The sequence below is a fragment of the Pteronotus mesoamericanus genome, unplaced genomic scaffold (genome assembly GCF_021234165.1).
Source record: "Pteronotus mesoamericanus isolate MK-2021 breed Mesoamerican mustached bat unplaced genomic scaffold, CSHL_Meso_final scaffold_99, whole genome shotgun sequence".
In the NCBI taxonomy this organism is placed as follows: Eukaryota; Metazoa; Chordata; class Mammalia; order Chiroptera; family Mormoopidae; genus Pteronotus; species Pteronotus mesoamericanus.
This window is the reverse complement of record NW_026555330.1, coordinates 13,666,472-13,687,836: the sequence shown is the minus strand read 5'-3', so window position 1 is coordinate 13,687,836 and position 21,365 is coordinate 13,666,472. Positions and strand designations below refer to the sequence as shown.

General features: G+C 48.2%; 1 protein-coding gene across 1 annotated transcript in view; it reads right to left on the bottom strand.

Moving 5' to 3' along the window:
• Positions 1–21,365, bottom strand: part of DPYD (dihydropyrimidine dehydrogenase) — a 527,599-nt gene that overhangs the window by 264,755 nt on the left and 241,479 nt on the right. Inside the window, exon 12 of the mRNA XM_054564805.1 lies at positions 14,771–14,955. Within this exon, the coding sequence (XP_054420780.1) occupies positions 14,771–14,955 (185 nt within the window). The remainder of the gene's footprint in view (positions 1–14,770; positions 14,956–21,365) is intronic.

Sequence of the window (21,365 nt, the reverse complement as noted above, 5' to 3'; positions counted from 1 at the left end):
AACGTGGGGAGGGGGCAATGCCCTCATGTGCACGATGGAGCCTCAGTGTTCAGAAGCCAGTTTATACCGAAATCTCCCATGGGCGCTCAAACTGCAAGCCTGCCCCTGCCGAAGGAACACTAAACGAGGGCTCCTTGCGCGACTGGAAAGAGTAACAGGAGCGCTTAGCTAAGTGTGGGGCGCCAGGAAGCAGAGCCGTGCTCGCTGAACCTTGTTTCTCTTTCTGACTCCGGGAGGTGACTAAAGATCACATGCAGCCTTCTGTCGGTCAAGTGTCTCCGAGTCTGCCTCTGCCTCCCTCGGCCTCCCCGCTCCCTCCCCCGTGGACTCCTTGGTTCCCATGGTCCCAGCTGGGACCTCCCCACCCCGCACTTCCTAGTCTCATCTACTACCACTCGCAACATCGTATGTTAGTTCATTGAGCTGGAGCTTCTCAAAAGCAGCAGCATCAGTGCAGCTATGCACGTTGGCCTTCTTTCCCTACAATGTTCTTTTCTGCTTTGAACACCTGGACCACCCTTCCCAAGTCACTGCTGCGGGCGTCTCCACAGGAAACTGCCCGTACGCCCTGAACTTGTCTGGTCGCAAGCGTGTGTCTCCTGCTTTGTGGACTGGGGCATCTAGCACAGCACTTGGCAGAGAGACACTAAAAATATTTGTTGACTGCATTGGACTGCTGACCTGAAGTACTTAGCCGCTTTTTCACATCACTGTCTACTAGGATGATAATCAGTTCAGATGAACTAATCATCAGCTACACCTCACATACATGGAAGTCCTTGATCATTTTTTTTTTTTTTTTTTTTTTTTTGATTCCTGTGTGGAGTACCATCCAACTCTCCCCTCTGGACAGCTACCGGACTTCGCAAAGGCCCTCAAAAGAGCCCCCTAGTGGGAATGGAGCGTCATGCTCTAGACGGCCGTTACTGAGGAAACGCGCGTGAAGTGGTTCACTTGTATAAAGGGACCTAAAAATTCAGGAACCTCACGAATCTGCCAGACCCATCTTAAAACAAAGCATTTTTCTGCCCTCCATAACGTTTAACTTCCAGCCGAGAGTGGGCTCCTCCGGTGGCAAGTAACGCAGCGAGTCTCCAGCGGTGACTGCGTGGGCACAGGAGAGTCTCAGGGAAGTCTGGCAGGGGTGCGGCGGGGCTCCGGGCAGGGCAGGGGGGGACGGACTGCAGGGAAAGCCTCCCGATCTGTGTCTCCCTCCCTGCTCCTCTGCAAGCTTCGAGTCCAGTCTCCCGTCTCTGCCAATGAGATTTCTGAGCTCCTTGATCCAGAGTGGTCGCTATTTTATAGGTCTAGTCCAGTCATTTTTAATTCTGCATATAAAAAACAGAGAACTTAAAAACAATTTTGATGTTCTGGCCAGTCAGACTCAAAACTAATTCCATCAGAATCGCTTAGAGCAGGACTCAAGTATTTGTGAGTATTATTTTTTTTTAATCTCCCCGGGGATTGCAATGTATATCCAAGGCTGAGAATCACTGCTTTCATGTGCGAATGCTCATCCTCATTCCTAATGCTCAAGTGAGACATTTTGAGGTCTACATTATTCAAATAAATGGCTACAGGGTTCTCTCAAAAGAACAAAGTATTTTTGAGAGCTGTGCAGATACTACAAGTGCTCACATGGAGACCTCAGTCGGCTTATAAAGTATTAATTCGATGAGCACCCATACATTGTCCAAATGCCAAGGCCTACCGCTCTGTAAAAACGGGACACCGACTTGATTCTCAGAATCAACAACGTGCTTGTCTATTTGCAATTGTACTTATGACAGACTCAGTGGTAAGTGTTTTGTACTTATTCTTGCTTTTTGATCACAACTCTTCAAATTAGGTGTTACTTCCTGTTGAAGAAGAAGAAAGTAAGGCTCAGAGAAAAGTCAACAACTTGCCCAAAGACAAGCAGCGCCTGGGTGACAAGCACGACGTGGCTTTAAAGCCCGCACTTCCTGCGGCACGTTGGGATGTCCCTGCTGCAACATCACGTTTGTGCCGTAGTAATGTCCTCACAGTGGACACTGGCCAGACAACTACTCACGACGGTTCGCCGGAACGCGTGTACCCCCACACCCGGATGCACCCACGGAAAAACCTACTGTCAGAAATAAAAAAAAAAAAAAAAAAAGTATGCCATTCAGATATTGAGAAGAAAATCAATCCTACTTCCTTTCTTTTGAGAATGGAAATCAAAACAAATAGAATTTTAAATTATAATGGCCTGTTATTTTATTATCACATTATTATTCGTTCTCCCAGGTACTCTTTTGTTATAACCTGGATGGGTCATGAAATTACAGACAGAGAAATTTGCATGTGTAATGGTTATATTGTTGGGGAAAAGCAAATCACATCATAATTATATATTCCAATTGCGTTTTTCCCTAATTTGCTTTACTAGATTTTTTTTTTTTTAAAGCACTGTTAAAAGCAAGACCACTGGTAGAGCTATATTTGATTAAAGAGAAAAACCCTCCCGTCATGTTCCATCTGATTTAAGCCATCAAAATGCTTTCACAGACTCATTTTATCTCTACCTCCTTGTGACAGAACCACAATGGTCCCTACCTTGGGCACAGCGGCCTCTCCGAAGCCCCCATTCTCAGTCTGTTCTAAGGCAAAGGTAAAGTAGCCGTCGGGCAGCAACTTTCGGCTAGATTAATTCATAGGCGGCATTAATGCATTAATTAACTCCAGCTCAGTTACTGTGCCCTTTGAAGAAGTATCTATTGAGAAGGAAAAAAACCCTGCAAAGCAGAAATTAATTTGGGTTAGCTGTTTCCATGGTGGAAAGGCCTAGGTACAGTGATTATAACTGTAACATAAAATCAGATTGCATTTCTCCACTCTGAGAGATTACTATTCGCAACGGAAACTTCAGAAAAGGCAGGAGGCTATAGAAATGTGTCTTTAAAAAATGATCCTATTTTATTCATTTTTTAAAGGCTATATTATTCACTTTGCTCTCAATAAGGTATTTGTAACCTGAGCATTGAGTAAGGATACAAAATTAAATGATACGCACTCCGAAGGTAGGGATTTTTTCCCCATCTAAACTCCATCTCCAGCTCTGGCCAGCGTGGCTCAGCTGGTTGGAGCATCGCCCCGTAGTCTGAAAGGTCACCGGCCTCCGAGTCACACGACCCAAAGGGCGTTTTTAAAGGATTCAGCAGTGAACTGACTTTAAGACGTGGCTTGTAAGTTAGCCAAGGATCCTCCCAAATAATACATAACACATTGAAAAACTTTCTGAAGTGTCAATCAAGAAGGTAACAATTCCTGTCGTCACAGGCCCAGGGCAAAGGCACTGACCGCATGCCGGGCACTGGCGTGGGGACAGCCTGGTGCCCAGACGGGGTAGAGCCGACAGCAGATGCATGGCACACAAAGGAGGGCAGGTGATCAAGGTGGGAATGGCAAAGGGGAAGCAGAGGGGCTGCCGGGAAGAAAGGTGACACAGCAGAGTGTTCACTAGTGAGACTCGGAATGAAATGCTCGGAGCTGTGGGCCGCCGGCCGGCCGGGGGTCTGCGCTCGCCCCCTGACCCGCGATTTCGGGGAGAAGGCTTTGGAACAGTCTAAGGTAGGGACAGGGTGCAGGCAAAAGCCCGGTACTTGCACAGAAGTCACATGCGGCCCAAACAGGCCAGTCACGCCTCTTCCAAGCTCAGCGGTCTCATCTCCGACACACCCACCGTGAGGGATGCTCGTGAGGGTCAAACCAGAAAAAGGAGCGCGCAGGGGCAGGCCCACATTCGCCCCCCACACCCATCCCCCGACCCTCCCTGCCGCCTGCCTCGCGAGCTGAGCGGGTGCGCCTCACCCACGGCCACGCAGGTCTGCACACCCTGCCCCCTGCACCCCAGGGGCTCCGCAAACTGCTCTTCAATCACATCTATCGAGGAAGCATTTTGTTGGCCAGCCACCTACTATGAGGGAAGCCCTGTTCCAGGCACAAGGGTACCACAGAGAAAAAAGCAGACACAAAGAACCTGTTCAAAGGCTACGTTCCAGTGGGATGCTGTCGGCATGGCGACTGTGCAGCCTGGGAGAAATGGTCCACAAACGGAATCCGAGGGCGTTGAGGACCAGTGGCGTGGGTTACAAACGCCCAAAGCCACAGCTCTCACTGCCCCTCCGACGGGTAGGGACGCACCTGTGTGTCAGGTGGTCCCCACGCTCAGGGGAAGGTGGCAGGGCGGGGCGGAGGGAGCAGAGGCGCGGGCTGGAGGAGCTCGGTTGCAGCCGGACCTGGCCTGACACCTTAGAGAAGCCCCGCAGTCTCCCTGTCCTTGTTGATGGACATGACGGCTGTCTCCACCTCTAACAGGATCTTCCACGCGTTTACTTTAAGGCTCTCCCCGGCAGCTCTCCGCTCCTGGACGAACTCTGCCCTGACTTGAATCTGCCGTTTCGCAGTCCACCCTTGGCCCCTGACGGACACCTGCGGCGGTGGGATGGCAGATGCCCTGGGGCCACACTCACCTCGGCCAACTTAGTTCATCTGGGAAGTGGAAAAACAGCGGTTCTTCCAGAGGCGACTTTCAGTATGACACGAACGGCAAGCCCCCAAAAAGGCAGTCACCATATAATGGGTATTTAATGTATTAGGTTATTTTTAACATGTGTTACGTGGTTTTCAATCCATCAAAAACTGTAATTTTATCCTTTTACGGAGGAAAACAGTGAGGCTCAGGCCGGGCAGCGGGGGCTCTGGAAGGTCTGAGGCCCTTGCGCCGGGAGCTCCCCCGTGCTGTCTCGGGGCCACGAGCGCGACAACCCGAAGGCGACGTGACACCCGCAAAGGCCCGACGGCAGCATCAGCGAGGAACGTGGGAGAACTTGCCTGAGTCTCCCGACACCCTCCCTGTGTACAGAAGTCTGACCCTTTGCAACTCATAGAAGACTCAACCTCACCAAGTCCTGGATGCCGAGGAACACAGGCCTGGTGAAAATGTCCAGCTGAGTTACTTCGCATTTCCATTTACCCCAGCAAACTACAGGTGTTTGGTGCTTTGTCCGGTGAGATGTCGTTAGCGTCACGTACCCCGGGGACCTCGGTGCTGGAGGTTCAGCGTTAATTCGCGCCCCCGAGGGCCCACGTGGACCGTGGGGCTCTGGCGAAGCCGATGCCCCTCGCGCTCTATCAGCGCGCCCTGAGGTTTGCTCCGCATGGTGCGGGGCAGTTTTCAGTCATTCTTTGCTACCTGTTCTCATCCTGAGTTACCTGCCTGAAGTAGCAACCTACTGCCATGTGGGTATGGAAATACCCTGCCTTTATGGAGACAATTCCATTTTAAATTACTTTTCAGGTCAAGCACTGCCATATAAGAAAGGTTTGGAACTCTATACAAAGTCAATAAAAGGCACTAAAATTACTTATCAGTCATGGTATTGTCTCTCCTCCCACCAACTCGATAGATTTGTCCTGATGGCTCCATGAGACACAGGCTCCTGTTTCTCTTTCCCCTCGATATCCTTTCACAACATATGGATGTTATTTAAAAAAATCCCCCTTCACACCCCAAAAGCTACATATTACAGAATTTTTAATAGAAAGGAAAGTATCATGCCTCTGCTACTCGTTATTTTAAAATATTACCTAGGGAGCAGACCAGAAATAACCTGAATGTACCCCAGAGAGGCAAAGTCCAGTGACGGCACTCCAGGGTACACCACGTGTGTGCGTATGAGCTCGGAAACGGGCTTCGTTTTCCCGCGACCGTGCGAGGGGCCGGGAGCCCACCTGTGCTTCCCGGCCTGGCTCTGTCGAAAGGCCCCACTGTCCCCTGGGGAGCTGGGCTGAAGTCCTCTCCGCTGTGCAGTCTTGACTGGGGGGCAGGGCTTAGCAAGCAAACAGCAGTTGGCCGTGACAGACTGGGGTGTTATGTTTTGGAGGCCCTCACTATTTCAAACTGAGTCCATTAGGATTTAAAACTGCGTTTTTATTGACAGTCCTTGTTTTCTCCCTGCCGGTGGCCGATGGCTCACATCCATCTTCTTCTAACAGAGGGTTAACGAACCTGCAACACGTGAGAGGTCCTTTTCCAACAGGCCTCAGGTTTCAGTACGGCTGTCGTCTGAAAGCCTTACCTCCTCTCAGGTGAAGCGGGGGGCTCCTAGGCATGGAAGCCAGCTCTAGGGATAGGATTGTTTAATCGGAAGCAGAGGAGGATTCAAAAATTAATGTGACACCCTGACTGGTGGCTCTGGTGGCTGGACCGCTGTACCTTGCACCACAAAGGCAGTGGGTTCGATTCCGGTCAGGGAGTGTGGGAGGCCATCGATCGATGTTTCTCTCTCACATCAATGTTTCTTTCTCTGTCTCTCTCTCCCTCCCTCTCTCTCTAAAATCAATAAACAAATCCTCGGGGGAGGAATTAATAAAAATCAACGTGACACGTTGGTGACACTGCCCTTCCCCCCCACCCCCACCGCCTGTGGCACTTCCATTCTCTAAGTGCAAGGACACTGCTGTGGGCTGTCACCCATTAAACCGCAACGTGCTGGCCGCCCTTGGCTCGCCCGGGAGACTTGCACCTCCACCCAGGCTGGTAAGCTGACCGCCGGTGTCAGCCTGTCCTCTGCTCCACTGGCCCCACGGGGCTGCACACCCAAACAAGCGCCTCTTGGCTACCCATTCATCTAACAGCTGGAAGGGCGGCACTTGACATTTGGGAAGTGGCTGCCAGGCTTGCCCATTAGCTTCCTGGGGAGACTGGAAGGGCAGCTAAGCCGCCTCTGACCTGCAAAGGGCCACAGAGGTGCTCGGATGTGCTGCCATGCAGCCTCAGCGCCCGATTCTCACAGCAGCTCAGAGGGCGGGGCCGCTGGGGCTCCTCCGGGCAAAGGGACGCCTTTGCAGGTGTGCGAACACAGAGGTGTTTTAAGTGATGGGAACGACCACACGCGTGTTTTATGCAAAGTTGGCGCTGAAGGCCTTCAAAGCAACAGAGACTTGGCCGTAGGAGAGTTCTTCTAGGTTTGTTTCCTAAGTCCCAGACCGGCGTATTTTTAGTGGCTGCTCATCTCTGTCCACCGCAGAGATCTTTAATGTGAGGCACGGTTATGATCATTCTTTAGGTTTTACTTTCACATCATAAAAGTTATTAGAAATAGCTTTAAAATTCTTACACTCCAACAATGCGTGCTCATTTTGGAAAATCATCGAGCCCAACATAAAATAAAATTGTAAATATTCCAGTACTAAGAAAATGCTGTAATCTTATAAAATTTTCAGGTATAAATGTTTGCCTTTTCCCTCTTTAGACCAGTAATTCCTTTTAAAGAGACTCCAAATCATAAAGTGTTCATACCCTGACTGGTCCCTAAAGATATTAGGAAGACAAAATCCTTCACATAATCTCAAAACTTAAAAACGGCAGAAGGTGAAAGATTTCATTTATTGATAGAAACACACATAGTTTAATGACCTCTGCAGCAATGATCCTTTATGCTCAATTTCAAATTCCCTGTCTTCAAAGCATCCTTACAATGTTCTGTCCTTGTTTGTTAACTCATTATTTCTCAAGTGAAAGACTGACAAGCATAAATAGGCCTCTCAAACTGTTCAGTCGTATGTCCAGACGTCAATAACATTAATAATATCATTAAAAGGGACAATGAAAGGTTTAAAATGACACACAGAAGGGCGCTGAAGAAACAGGAGGCACGAACGACACGACTTTCCATCCTGAATTAATCCCGAGGGATGAGATCGCTTTGTAAAGTCAGCTGAGTGGTGCTGAGCTGCTCCCCACTGGCCATGGTGACAGCCAGGGGCTCCTGGGGATGGGCCTGTGGCCCCAAGCCCAAGCCGACGCATGCACAGGCCCGGCTTCCCCGTGCCGTGCCGCCAGCAGACGCGCCGGGGGAGGCTGGCTCACAGGAGAACCGCGGAAACGCGGCACGATGACCGAGCGGCTCCTTCCCCCTCGAGCTGAGACCCCGGCTACCATTTTGCACCGACTCCCTCCGTGGCGGGACCACGGCAGGGGCCTCTCTGAGCCAGGGACAGAAGTGAGACCCTCCTCCCACACGGCCGCTGGCCTGCCCTCGGATGGTAGCCGCCTGCTGTCGCTCTGGACCTGGGCAGAGTGGAGCGTGTGGGCAGGAGGTTAGAGGCTCCGTGTTCACCACCAGTTCTCTGAGGAACCTCGTTCCCTCGACAAGGAGCGATTCTCTGGGGCCTCGATCGAAACAAAAGCAAATGCACAAAAATCTCATGTGGCAGAAAAGCTCGTCGTCCATGCAGGGGACTGATGATGGTTTTGAAGAACTTTACACACACATATTTCCAAAAGTAGCCGTATTCTGCACACAGCGGAGGAGGGTCACAGTGCATGTGAGAGGGCGTTCCTGGACTCTTCACCAGACCGCACGCGCTTCCCTGCTGAGCAGGAAAGCAAACACGTCTGCGGGAGGCTGCAACTTCACAGGCACTGTGCCCTGCAGTTGTGCAGGGCTGAGACAGGCACCGCTGACCTAGTAAAATGCTGGAATACTTGTGTGCATAGTTTGTGTATCTGTTGTGAGAGTTTGGCCACAAGAATTAGTTTCAGGGGGTGCTGACAAATTAAAAAGAATAACATAGATTCATAAATGAAATAATTAAGATAGCAGCTGGCTCCTTAACATGGATGCAGACTATAAGAATACAACGTATTTTAATGAAGGATAGAGCTTAAAGAAAAGGAGAATATCATTTGGGAACATGCATGTAGACAAATTCAGGTATATGGTCCAAACTCTGAAGCTAAACCAATAATGAAGAACTTCACTTCGTGTGGCTGAAAGCTCACCACCCATGCCGGCCGCCGAGCAGCAATTCTCTGTAATGATGCAGCTTCCACGCTTCTCCACGTGCCCAGCGATTCCAGAAGTCACTGGTACACACAGCCGTCAAAATGGTTTTTTAATGTTTAATGTCCCAATGCCTCCTTCCGTACCCTTTGCCATTTCCTCATAACTGCTTAGTTTTCATGGGATGAATTCTACCTGAAAGAAAGTGGGCCCTCTCCTGTTCTTTTCTTGCCTGTATTTGAAGACGCACTCTACAAATTCTTTCCTTTATTTGAATCTCTATCCTAATCCATCCATTCCTTATTTATCCTCTGACACTAATTCTTGTCTTTGTCTCCCGATATTTGTCTTTCTACCACCACAACTGCTTTAGTAGCAGCAACGGGCACATTTAGCCAACCACTCGTAGTAATAAATGTGGCGTTTATTCATTGTTGCATCTAAGAGACTGGGAATCTAAGAATTCTGACGCACAGAATGACCACACACTACTGAAGGGTCACTCTGATGATGGAAGCAAACCAGTGGGCTATGACAAGATATTTTTTCTCTATTCAGAACTTCATTTGACAAATGTCCCGTGTTTATGAGATCATCTCCTCAGCACTTCCGTGGCTGCTTCAGGGAACATCAGCTTCTGATCTGGATTAGAATGTCGGAGACTTCATCCTGTGTTCTAACTCCACATTTGTCTGCCCTGGAGAACAGAGCCTGGGATGATACCGCACAGCCTTTCCCTTCCCACTTTTGTGACTAAATGTTTATATGCTGACAGCAGAACGAAGTCGGTGTGGACTTTTCCGAGTGACTGTGTTTTCATAAGGAAATACCATGTGGAGTTAAGCTGTCTCCTGGGTGCTCCTGTAAGGAAGAGCCTGCGGCACGTGAGGGGCTCTCTTAACCATGCTGGCCGCGAGGAGCAGGCTCCCTGGACCACCTCGTACCTTCCCGCTCCCCTCTGCCACGTGAGACACGCTAAGGACGGCCAGGCGGCGCTGAACCTCCGAACGAGCACAGCGCCCCATGAGCCGGTGACCTTGCTGCTCCACCAGCCAGTGTGACCTTGTGCTTATGAGAAGTCAGTTGTACGTTACTTACTCTACTTGTGTTGGTTATAAATGCCAATAAAAACACATAAATTGGTGAGGTACAGGAACATGAAAAGAAAGACAGTTGATTCTGGAAAAAACTAAGTTGAATGTTTTCAAAAGACAGGATAAACAGCGTCACTGAAAAACTGCTGTCACAGTTGGTGTGGGTCAGACAAGGGTCTGCAGGGCAGCCACAGGCCACACAAAGCCACTTTCTGGGGTAGGTATGTCCATTTTTCCCTCCACATTAAAAACAAAACTAGAACTTGTTCCACGTTAGAAACAAAACTAGAACTTGTGACAATATTTATAGAAAGGTTTAGGTAAGAAAGACGACAGAACTTCAGCCTCTGGACTCAAAAGGCCTGAGCAGATTTTTTAAGAGAAGTGAAAATATCTCTGTGATTCAAGTTAAAATATGCTTCACATGCATGCATATCCTTCCCACAGTTCCTGTTTTAATTTCTTCTGATTAACCAACTAATTACTCATTTTTGTTTCCCGGTTTAAGGGAATCTTTGCATTCCTGTGTATTCCTGAATTCCTGTGTTTTTAATGAATATTCTGGATTTAACCAATTTGTTGTTCATGAATGTTCTGGATTTACCAATGTAATTAAAATGGCTCATTTTTATCCTCAATGAACAGTTGGGGTCAAGTCTTCATCGTGCTGATGAAGCTCACCGTCTCTATTTTCTGTCCCCAGAAGTTAGCAATGTGCTGTGTCCACAGTCTTTGAACTTTTCTCTCCTCTTCCTCATTCTGGGTCAGGTGCATTTTTAACTGGAACTAAGTTACACACCCAGAGTGGCCTCCGTTCACAATCTGCTGATGTCAGTTCCAAGCTACGGAGGTGCTCCCGGGCCAAGTTCTGACGCACTGTCCTGCCCTTGAATTCTAACTCATCCTGCGGGGGAAGGTGTCAAGGGCCGCTGCCGAGGGGCAGGGGCAGGAGCCCGGAGCCAAGCAGCCCAGCAGAGTCGGGCAGAGAGCCCGGCAGGGAGCCCGGCGGGGAGCTAAGGGACGGGCGGCCCGGGGCCAAGGCCTGGCCGCCTTGCCGACGGCGTGCTGACCTTCGATAGGTCTCCGCATTGCTGCACAGCCTTTGCTTTCCAAAGCTGCAAGGCAGGAACCACGGCACTCACGCCACAGGGTCACTGGAACCAGAAAGTGCGTGATGTTGAATCAACGCCACGCAAACACCAGTGCTACCACCACGGTGACTGACGGGCAGGTGGCCACCAGAGGTCTGTGGCAGGAAGGATAGAATCAGGGACCGCTTTCTTCATGAGGCTTCTCCAGGAACTTTAGGCAGAACGGATCTGGGTTCCTGGACGACTTCAGCATCTACCAGCTCTAGTGAGTTTAGCTTCCCGTTACGTCATTGCCCATCTTTTTCTCTGATGATTCCACACATGCAATCCGTAGATTTGAACATCATTATGACAGGCCGATGCAGCTTAAGCTCTTTTTTTCCTAGTACAGAACCTTTTCTCTCTCCATCTGTTCACACGCACACAGGTTAAATACATCCATTAGGAGGATGCAAGCAGAGGTACAAATGAATTTTAAAATTTATAAAATTTTTTTCATTTAGCTACAGTCATTCTTTCAGTACATACTCTTTCTTCAGGTACACGGTCAAAATGACCTGATATTCAACAACTCTTCTTCAAGGAGAAGGAGAAAACTCAGATACGCCCGGACATCGCTAACATGGTATAAAAATGACAGAAGTCATATTGGATCAGTTATGAGTACTGGTAGTTAAAGAAGAATAAGCTTAATATTATAAAACGATGACTCCTAAGGAGGGAAGCATTGACAAATTAGAAAAGGTCCCTCTTTATTAACACCAGATCCCACAGTGTCGCTTCTTCATGCAAGTGCCCCTGCCGCACGCTGCCTCCTTACAAACCCATGTTCAGGTCCTCAGCCCGGCGCGGTCAGCCAGGCCTCGCCCCTGTCATCGCAGCTCTCGCCTCTCACTCCCCGCACATTCTCTGCACTCCGAGCCCCCTCTAGCCCAGGCGGCCTTCTGGTAAAATGAAGAGGCTGCGCGCGGAGCCAGGAGGCAGCTTTGCGGGGGTCCCAGGAGGGCACCCGGCTCTGACCGGAGGCGCACGGTGACGGTCGCTGCCGAGGGGAGCGGGACCAGGTCTGGGCCGTGGCCGCCGGGGCCCTGCCGGGATCCCCCTTGCGCCACGAGCAGGCTCGGCGGTCCCCTCCGGCCGCCTCGGGCAGTGCCCGCAGCCCACCCGACCGAGGGCCCTCGGGGTCTCCTTGTCCTCCCTCTTCGCGCATCCGGACTTCCCTGCGAAGCTTCTGCGGACTCCGCACCCTGACCCCCACGCCCGGACAGGACCGTCGCTGTCTCTCCCACGCTGCCCTGTGCCCTTGCGTCTCTCATTATCGCGTTTATTACACTGCACCAGACGTATGTTTCCACAACTGTCTTCCCTGCCGGACTGCGAGATTATTAACGGCGAGTCTCATGTTTTAGCTCACATTTATAAACCTAGTGATTAGTATTACCTATAAAGTATAGCACTGTTTTTTTAAAATTTATAGTTTATTGAAAGAATGAATAAAACCATGCATGAATGACTACATGGATAGACATTTGGATGTATATGGATGAATAAATAAATGGCTAAATAAAATGCTTTTATAATTACTTGAAATAGCCTCTTTCAATCTTTGTTAAAGTCCTATAGTTTGTCCTTCTAGTCATTTCTATTTTATGATTTTTCTCTGATACCATTTATCAACCCGAAGTAAATGATCTCTAGTAACCCACAACACAAACAAATCTTTGTAGCTCAGACTCTCACCTAAGAGCTTTCCACGAATCCTCCTCCATCGTCTGCCCTGCACCCCCGTGGGGCAGCGGCTCCAATTGTTCGGGGCCCCGAGAAGACTGCGCCCCGGGGCTGTGAGGGACTTGACCGAGGTCACACCGCCGTTGGACAGTGTCGGACCTGGGTTTGAAACCAGGCCTATTTAATCAGAGCCCCAGTTTCTAACCACTGCATTACACTCTTCTCATTTATTCACGTGTACCCTCCCAAGGTCAAGTGTGGGCCTAAAAGCCAGGACTCTGGCAGGGGTAACTGATCCAGTGAAGTAAGGAAATGCGGTGACGCTCTCCCAGGCCACCAGGGGAGTTGCCACAGCTCAACGTGGGTGTCTTTAGAGGACCACATTTACATGAAAAAGTGTATTATTACAAGGGGATTCTAAATAGCACACTGAATGCATGCATGGATTATTACTATAACGTGTGCATTACATCACTGCTCAAAGTACACTGTCTAGTGGTACATTCCCTCCAAATACGCAGATGTAAACCGTAAGGCCAGGTGCTGGAAACTTTCATTCATGAATACGCTTCTGACATGGTGAAAATGTTTCTTAGTGAGTGCTATGACTTGTAAGAAAACAGTTCATTTCTAGGGCCCATGAACTTCAGTATCACACCCATGAGTTCGTTTAACTCCTCTTTAAAGTCCTTTAAAGTGGATGACCTCACTGTACGCATTTGTCCTGTGCAATAGGTGATCACACTGCATCTTCTGAGGGTGCGGCAATAAACAGGCAGGGCCCCGGGCCTGGGTGCAGACAGGCTGTAAGCAGGCCGCTGCCGGGGCAGCGGAGGGAGAGGGCGGGAGCAGGCACTGGAGGCCCGGCAGGGTCCCAGGGAGTGCGGTGGATGGGGCCGGGGCAGGCCAGGCTCGGGAGCCCTTGGTCCTGTCGGGGGGCTCGTGCCAGCATTGCAAGGCTGCATCCTGAGTGGGGGGGCGACTCAACAGGTTTTCAAGGAGGACATGGGGGTCCAACTTGGGCCTGAGAAACGGCCTGGGCCTCAGCGCGGGGCACTGGGTCTGCGGGGGAGGTGGGCAGACACATTTCAGAGGCGTCCGTGGCCGCAGCGAAGCCCCTGACAGCGTGGACGGGAGGCCACCCTGCCTCGCACGCTCTCAGTCCCGGGACTTGGCAGCCAGCCCCTGGCAGGCGGGCGGGGTGTCGATTTTATCTGACAGAGGTTTTTATCCGCCTTCCATTTCCACGCCAGCCCTGAGGGGCAATTAAACACTTCATTTGACAGGCCCGAATCCTTCCGTCAAACCCAAAACTAGTACTGGTCACAGATTTTGGATTGTGTGTGCCAAACACTGTTATTCCTAGCAATATGTATTTTTAAAGCACATAATTTTTTTTTCATTGTCCCTAAAAGTCTGTTTCTTTCTCTTAATACATAAGTAGAAGTTAAGTAAAATAACATGTTCATTTCTTGCAGTATACCTTTATCATATTCAGGGAAATAAAAAGAAAACAGTAAAGTTAAGAGAAATACACCCTTAAGAATCCTTTCAAGTGACAAAACCACAATTACCATAAAATATAGTGAATCTTCTCTGTCTTTTATTTTAAAAGCTGTAAGAGGATTCACATATTTAGGGAAAAACTGAGCACCTCCCATTCTCTATGGACCCAGGTCCAGCTTTGCCTTTTCACACCCCCCCCAGCCTGTCTGCCTCCCCATCCTGTTCCCCCCTGAAGACTGAATTCACACGTTCGCTAGGCTTCACCTGGCCTCGCAAAGAGCGAGCCTGTTCTCTTGTCTCCTGATTCCACTTTCATTTCTTCAAGGAGCGAACAGACCGGTCAGTGAGACAGCCGGTCAACCAAAAGTTGCAGTCCACACAAAAAATAATGAAATTTCCTCCAAGTAACTCTGCATGTGACCAATTTCATATATAGTTATTATATACCCTACAGAAATGGTCACATGAACACGCAGCACAAATAAATGCAGTGCTTACACATTTGGCAAAGTCCCTACAATTGCTTGCACAGGCCTACCTGTATGTATTTGTGAATAAACCAAGATGCTTGCTTCCCATCGTTCACGGATTCCACAGTCGTGTTCGCCATTCCAACGAGATCGCCACCTGCAAACACCCACGGCTCGCTGGTTTGCATCGTTTCTGGATCCACTTCTGGGAGGCCCCATCTGTTAAATTTGATGGGGCTCAAGGCAGCTTTTACTGGGGGAAAGAAAAGGTGAAAGACAATAGACAATGAGTAATCTGTGCATCATATAACAACAATTTGAAGATTAAGAAAATTATGATTTAATTACTATTCTAGGGATTCAAGGACTGTTTTTAATGAAGCATAGAAATGGGAAGTTAATGAACTATCTGAGTGAGGAACACAGTCAAAGTCGTGACTTAACCACCTCTTGCACTGCTTCCCTACAGGAATTCCAGACCGCAGGGGTGGGCGGTGTTTCAGATCTGGCGTTTTTGTCTAAGAAGCAAGAATCCAGGAAGGAACGTACGTCCCTTTACATATTTTAATGAACATTAAGTTCATTTAAGTCCCTTTAAATGGATTTGACATGTATTTTCTAAACTTTATTGGCCATAACCATTATTTACAGATTTGTTATCACTCACAGAATCCCAAACCTGTTCCTGTGTCACAGGTCCAAGTTCTATCGTGAATTAGCGTCCACGGCCAATATCTTTCTTTTACAACGAGTTTTATAAACAAAACAACACAAAGTCTTTGATATTTACACTAAATCATTCACACTTAATGTTCAGCAATTTAATGGACCTATGAAGAGAGTTACCTTTAATCATCAATTTGTTTTTTTTAAATGTCAACAAATACAAACATTACCATTAGTTCCTTAAAAGAGTTTCAAATGCGCTAAAATAATTGCTAAATACTGTGTTTCAAGACTCTGAACATGTCACAGAATGAGGGAGAGGTTGGCCTCTTTGAAGAAAAATATCGAAAGGAACTCCAACCGGACACACGTCCTGAAGTCGCAAGAGGCCGCCCTGACCAGGAGCGTGAAGGAGGGCGGAGAGCGCCGCCTACGAGGGAGCGAGCTGAGCCAGTGTCCAGGACAGAACGCCCTTTGCTCTGGGCAGCTGGGCCCTGAATTTGAAGTGCTGTCCCTCAGCGCAGACCGAGACTGTTCTTCACTCCAGTTCAAAAGACTGTGACTTAATCCCGTCACTGTTGTCACCCCGCCCCTAACCCCCTCCCCTCTGGCCGCTGCCATTCTGCTCTCTATCCAGGAGCCTGACAACAGTGTGGTAGTAACCGCGGGGGAAGGGCGCGCGAGGCAGGAGAGGGTGCAGAGATCATCGGTGCCGATGGACGGAGACTTGGCTCGGAGTGAACGCACAATGCAATACACAGGCGACCTGCTGCCGAACTGCACAGCTGAAGCCTCGAGAATTTTATCCGCCAATGTCACCTCAACAGAGTCAATTAAAAATGAGCAAACAAGAGTATATGTCAACTTACACTAAAGGAGAAAAGACTGGAAGATCCTGGAAGTTCGTAGTTGAACAAATTAAGTCAAACATAAAAAAGTAAGATAACCAATGTAAAAAAATGTTATCCTGACACCAAAAACCAGTTTCTTCTGAGTAATAACAGAAACAAAAATAAACGCTGGTATACATATGTAGCTTTCTACTTAAAGAATATTAGAATTTTAGGAAATTATTAAGGCATCGCACTGGGCTGTGTTTCCCCGCACGACTGCAGGCTCCACGAGAACAGGAGAGTGTCCGCCTCACTCGGGGCTGCGCCCCAGAGCCGGGGCCACCTCAGAGGTTAGGAGACTCTCCGTTCCTTGGACACGTGGGCGGGCAGGTGAGTAGCTGGGTCGATGCTATTGTGTTCAGGTTCTTATTTAAAAATCTGCTGCTGTTTGCATCTCTGATGTGATTTCACCTTTCATTGAGAGTAAAATTAAATATTCATGTAATTATTTCCAATGCAGAATGGCATTTTTAGAAGATTTTTCTAATGTCTTTAAAGGTCACATGAAAAGAGACCTTTATCGTTTGCTCCTCGTTGCATAACAGATCATCACTACCATCTGTGGAGAGTAACCTGGGTTGCAAGAAAGCCAGCAGTGAGCTTGGCTCCTCCATTCACCTTTTCTGGAAATGGCGCCTGTAACACATCGCCACCAAGCGGCCTCTGCAACGGGGTACGTCTGGACAGTAACAAATAATTCTTCTGTATAACAAGTGACCTTATGTGTCCAAGACTTTGACATAACTTTGTCCTACAGAGCACCTGAAACAAAGACGGTGCTTAAATGAGAAGGAATTCAAAATTATCTCACCAGGAAATCGAAGCTCTTTCAAACATCTTTCTCATTTGTTTACAAGAACGTCCTTGAAGGTTAGCACAGCATTCGCTCCAAGCTTGAGCAAGGTGGGGAGGATGCCTTAGTTACCTTTCACTTCCTTCAACAGCTATTATAGTTAGAGACACATATATTCCGTGAAGTTACAGAAGCTTAGGCTTCAGGGTCTCCCACTTGCTTGGGCTGCTTCCAAGGCTCAGCGCCTAAATTTAAATATGTAAATTGTCTTTTCTATAGAGGAGTCTTTAGACTGCAGGGTGGGGCCAAAGGCAGTTTACAGCTCTTCCTATGGGAATGAATACAATAATAAACAAACAACAATACGAGAATAAACTGTGTTTTGTATACTCACAGCTGTAAACCCTACTTTTGCTCCACCCTGTACAGAAGCTTCGGGCCTCACAAAGCTTGAATCTACCCTTGAGTACAGTGCAATCTACACAGTAGGTGCTGAATTAGACTGAAGTTCTTGACTGATGTGCTGTATAATTTCTCATGCTTTAAAAATGTATATAGATTGATTCACTTTCACATTAGAGCTGCATCACTAGCTCAATCAATAAGTAGTCAGGAGATGTTACCATAAGTTTAATAAGTAACTCTTGCATTTCTTAAAATATTCAGCACCAATACCATTAGCCACCTACAGAGCATTTATATACGGAATCAAAGTGCTATTCTATTCACGGGTCTTTCCATTGTGAACACATTGTGTTATTTTATGTCCCTAAACATTTACTCAGACTCATGTTTACTCTTAAACATATGCTCTTTTTCCTCAATGTTCGAAGCCTTTGTCCTGCATACCAGCAGCCTGAATTGTTTTAGAATTGGTAACATCCAGCTAATCTCACCAATAATCAAACAGACGTCTGATGCTGTTCCAAAACAAAAGGACTTTTCTTTCACTGACAAGGACCTCAGCCTCCTTTGGAAGACTATCTACTGACCGTCTCCCTTACTCTTCTTAACTTGCTCCCCGTGAAACGTGCTCATGGTTTGCTCGAACGAATAGACAGGAAAGCCACTGAGAGGACAAGCCATTGGTTATGAGGGTGTTCAACATAGTGCAGTAAAGCTTGCGTCAACAGAAATAGAAATCATTTGTGTCCATTTAATATCTAATACTTATCAATATCTAAAAAGGTTCCTTGAAAAAGTAGAACATAGACAACTTATATGAATGTCAGCGGCCAACACAAAGACAGCTGTTCACTGCCGCCGGGTCACCAAATGGCTTGGATCATGCCGCGTCGGTTCCCTGTGGGCACAGCGGACCCTTTGTAAGTGTGCACGTACAGAGGCAGGCTGGCGGGCGGGGGAGAGAGAATGAGCTTCTGAATTTATTTACTGAACCTTTGTGGAATCTGATAGTATGTCTCCATGATTTCAATGACTCTTGGGAAATATAACAGTTATTTCTATTACTCAACCATATTTTTAAAGCTCCAAAGTATTTTACATAGCCATCAAATCATGGATTCAGGAAAAGAAAACCATTTTACTCCTATTTTGTCAGAAAGGCATCTGTCCCTTCAGGTGCTTCTCACGGGGAAGGCTCCCGCCCGCCTCCGCATGGAGACCGTTCGCGCCGGCTCCGCCAGGCACCCCCCACGGCAGTTCAGGGGGAACACGGGCGCCCACGGGCCCCCCCATGTGGCTCGCAGGGGATGCAGGGTGCACAGACCGAGGGGCACACGTCCTGCTTCTGCGTTTATCTAGGCTGGAAGGAGGGTGAAGACAAAGTATATTTATATTTGCAAAATGACTAACTGCTTGCTGCCTCCTGTGCAGAGGTAAAGCAATATTAATAGAAGTGTTGTATTCTTTCTTTCCTGTTCACAACCCAACGGGGGAGGGGGAGGGATTTTCGGTGAGAATCAGGCAGCTTTTCCACAGATTTCCATGAGATGGCATCTTGAAGGCTTCTGCGGCATATGTCTGGGGAGCTCCATAGCCGGACAGAAAAAGAACTTGAGAAAGAACCCCAGAACATGCTTATTCACAGTCTATGTTGTTCTGCAAATGGGAGAGAAATGTGTTAAATATATGGTGCCTGCAGTTTTCAGTCTTTAAAAAGAAAGAAAACATCCTCCATTCATACCCAACATGGAAGATTTATGTTAATTTCCTGCTTTAATTACTACAATGTTCGAATGAGTTTATTTAGAAAAAAACAAAACAAAAAACAAACACACACTCTGAGGTAGCTTTAAAACCAGAAGTGGTTTTGAAATGGAAACTTTTAGTCAATTTAATGTTATGCATGAAATGATTCTTTTTATATAGACTTAATTGTCTTGTGACACACAAGTTCTTCAATACACCACAGCCTAGAATCGCAGACGCGGTCCCTCAGGGACACGTCGCCAGGAGATGCTGATTGCCAAGGTCAATTAAGCTGATGGAGCTGCACTGTCAAACCTGCAGAAGAGAAACCCACAAGCATATGACAAGTATATTTCTCCATATTTATAAAAGGATGTCAAGGATGTTGTGTTTTAGTGCATAAATATAAATTAATCCTCCATAAACAATACAACAGGAATCATAATGAAGAAGGATTGTTCCTGTTCTATGGAGAGTTTGAGATGTTATAAAACGATGGGGGGATGAAAAATTCAAAATCTATAGTAAAATGGCATCTTGAAAACGTCGACGGACTCATCTATGTGCCTGTTGTTAATTTTACAGAACCTGTTAGTCGCTAGGACAAAGCACGCAGTGGAACAAAAAGGCAAGATGAGACGGCAGTCCTGGGAAGCAAAGCTGAAAGCACAATCTCGGCAAGAGCAAAACAACACTAGTTACAGGGCCGGGGTCTCCGAGGCCGGTGTCAGCCAAGCCCCCGGGGGTGCGGGAGGGGCAGGACCTACTCAGGTCCGGCCGACGGGTTCTGTCTTCACATGTCCTTCCGCAACGAAGTTTCTGAAGCAACATGCTCCCCACTGGCAACCCCACTGGCGCCGCCACGAGGAGGCGTCATGTTCTTCCACAGCCCCGAAACGCTGGCCTTGTCGCACTGGCCTGCTCCTCCAGGCCCTCCGCACCGCCCCCAGCCTCGGCCGGTCTCCTCTGAAACGCCGGTTCCAACACGGGGGTTCCCCGCCTCGCGGCCGCTCTGCCACCCCCTCTACCTGATTTCCTAGAGTAATTCACACTGACCGCCAGCTCTTTTCGCCACGTCATTGGTCCTGCCGGCCCGTCGCCCCAAGGAAGACACGGTCTCCAGAGTCCCAGACTCTGCGACCTCGGTCCCCCTGCCTCTCTTCCTCTGGAGCATCCAACAGTGGAATCACTATTTTGATCTCCTTTTTTTGAGGTGCAGGGTGTCCCTCCATCTGAGCTCTCCTTATTTGTAAACTGTCTTCCTCGGGCTCCAATTCATCCACAGGAAACTCCTGGGGACTTCTCACATCTCATTCATGCCCTCCTACCTAATAATGTTAAGAAGACATTATTAATTATTAATGTTAAGTAACGTGCGTTTACTGACCGCTTCTTGGGGCAGGCAGGGTGCTGGCTATCCCCATGTCCCATCTCATTCAGACCAGAAAACAACGCTTTAACACAGGTGCTACCAGCCCGAACGTTGCCAACGGGCAACAGAGCCAGCGGGGGGAGCCGGCTACTTCTGGCGCCACAGTCCTGCTTGCCACTGGCCCTTGGCGTGGGGCGGCAGGAAGCTGGGACTCTGCCCAGAACGGCCTCCTGAAGCTTCCCTAGCAGAGGCAGAGGACAAAAGGATGGGGATGAGAGGGGCAGCAAGAAACCTAGTCTGGACCAGCTTTCCAGGGAGAGCCTTCAGGCCACCTCTTCCAGCGGAACCACTTTTCTTCCCTTCATGTTATACATTAGCCACAGCCACTTTCTGGTTACAGGGAAGCTGTTCCTTGAACTTGGGGACCACATCTGAGTTGGCACCTTCCCCTGAAGCTTACGCGATACTTAGGATGTAAGAGGGATGCCATATGTGTATTTTGTTTGAAAAAAGTAACGTGGAAAAAAATATGTTGTCCCATTACTGAGCACTTGCGGTGCCCTGTCTTAACCTATTGTTCTCCTTGTAGGTCTTTTTCTTTTCTCCCCAATTAGAAGGTCAGCTCATTGTGGTGAGGAAACACAAGTATATTCCATTTTTTAATTTCTTTTTTAAAGCTTCTAAAATAAAGCTTCTACAGTGGCAAACATTCTGACTAGGGAAGAATAGGCACTTGGTGCATCTCCCTCTCTTGATTTAACTATTTGATTTCCCCACCACAGGGGGTA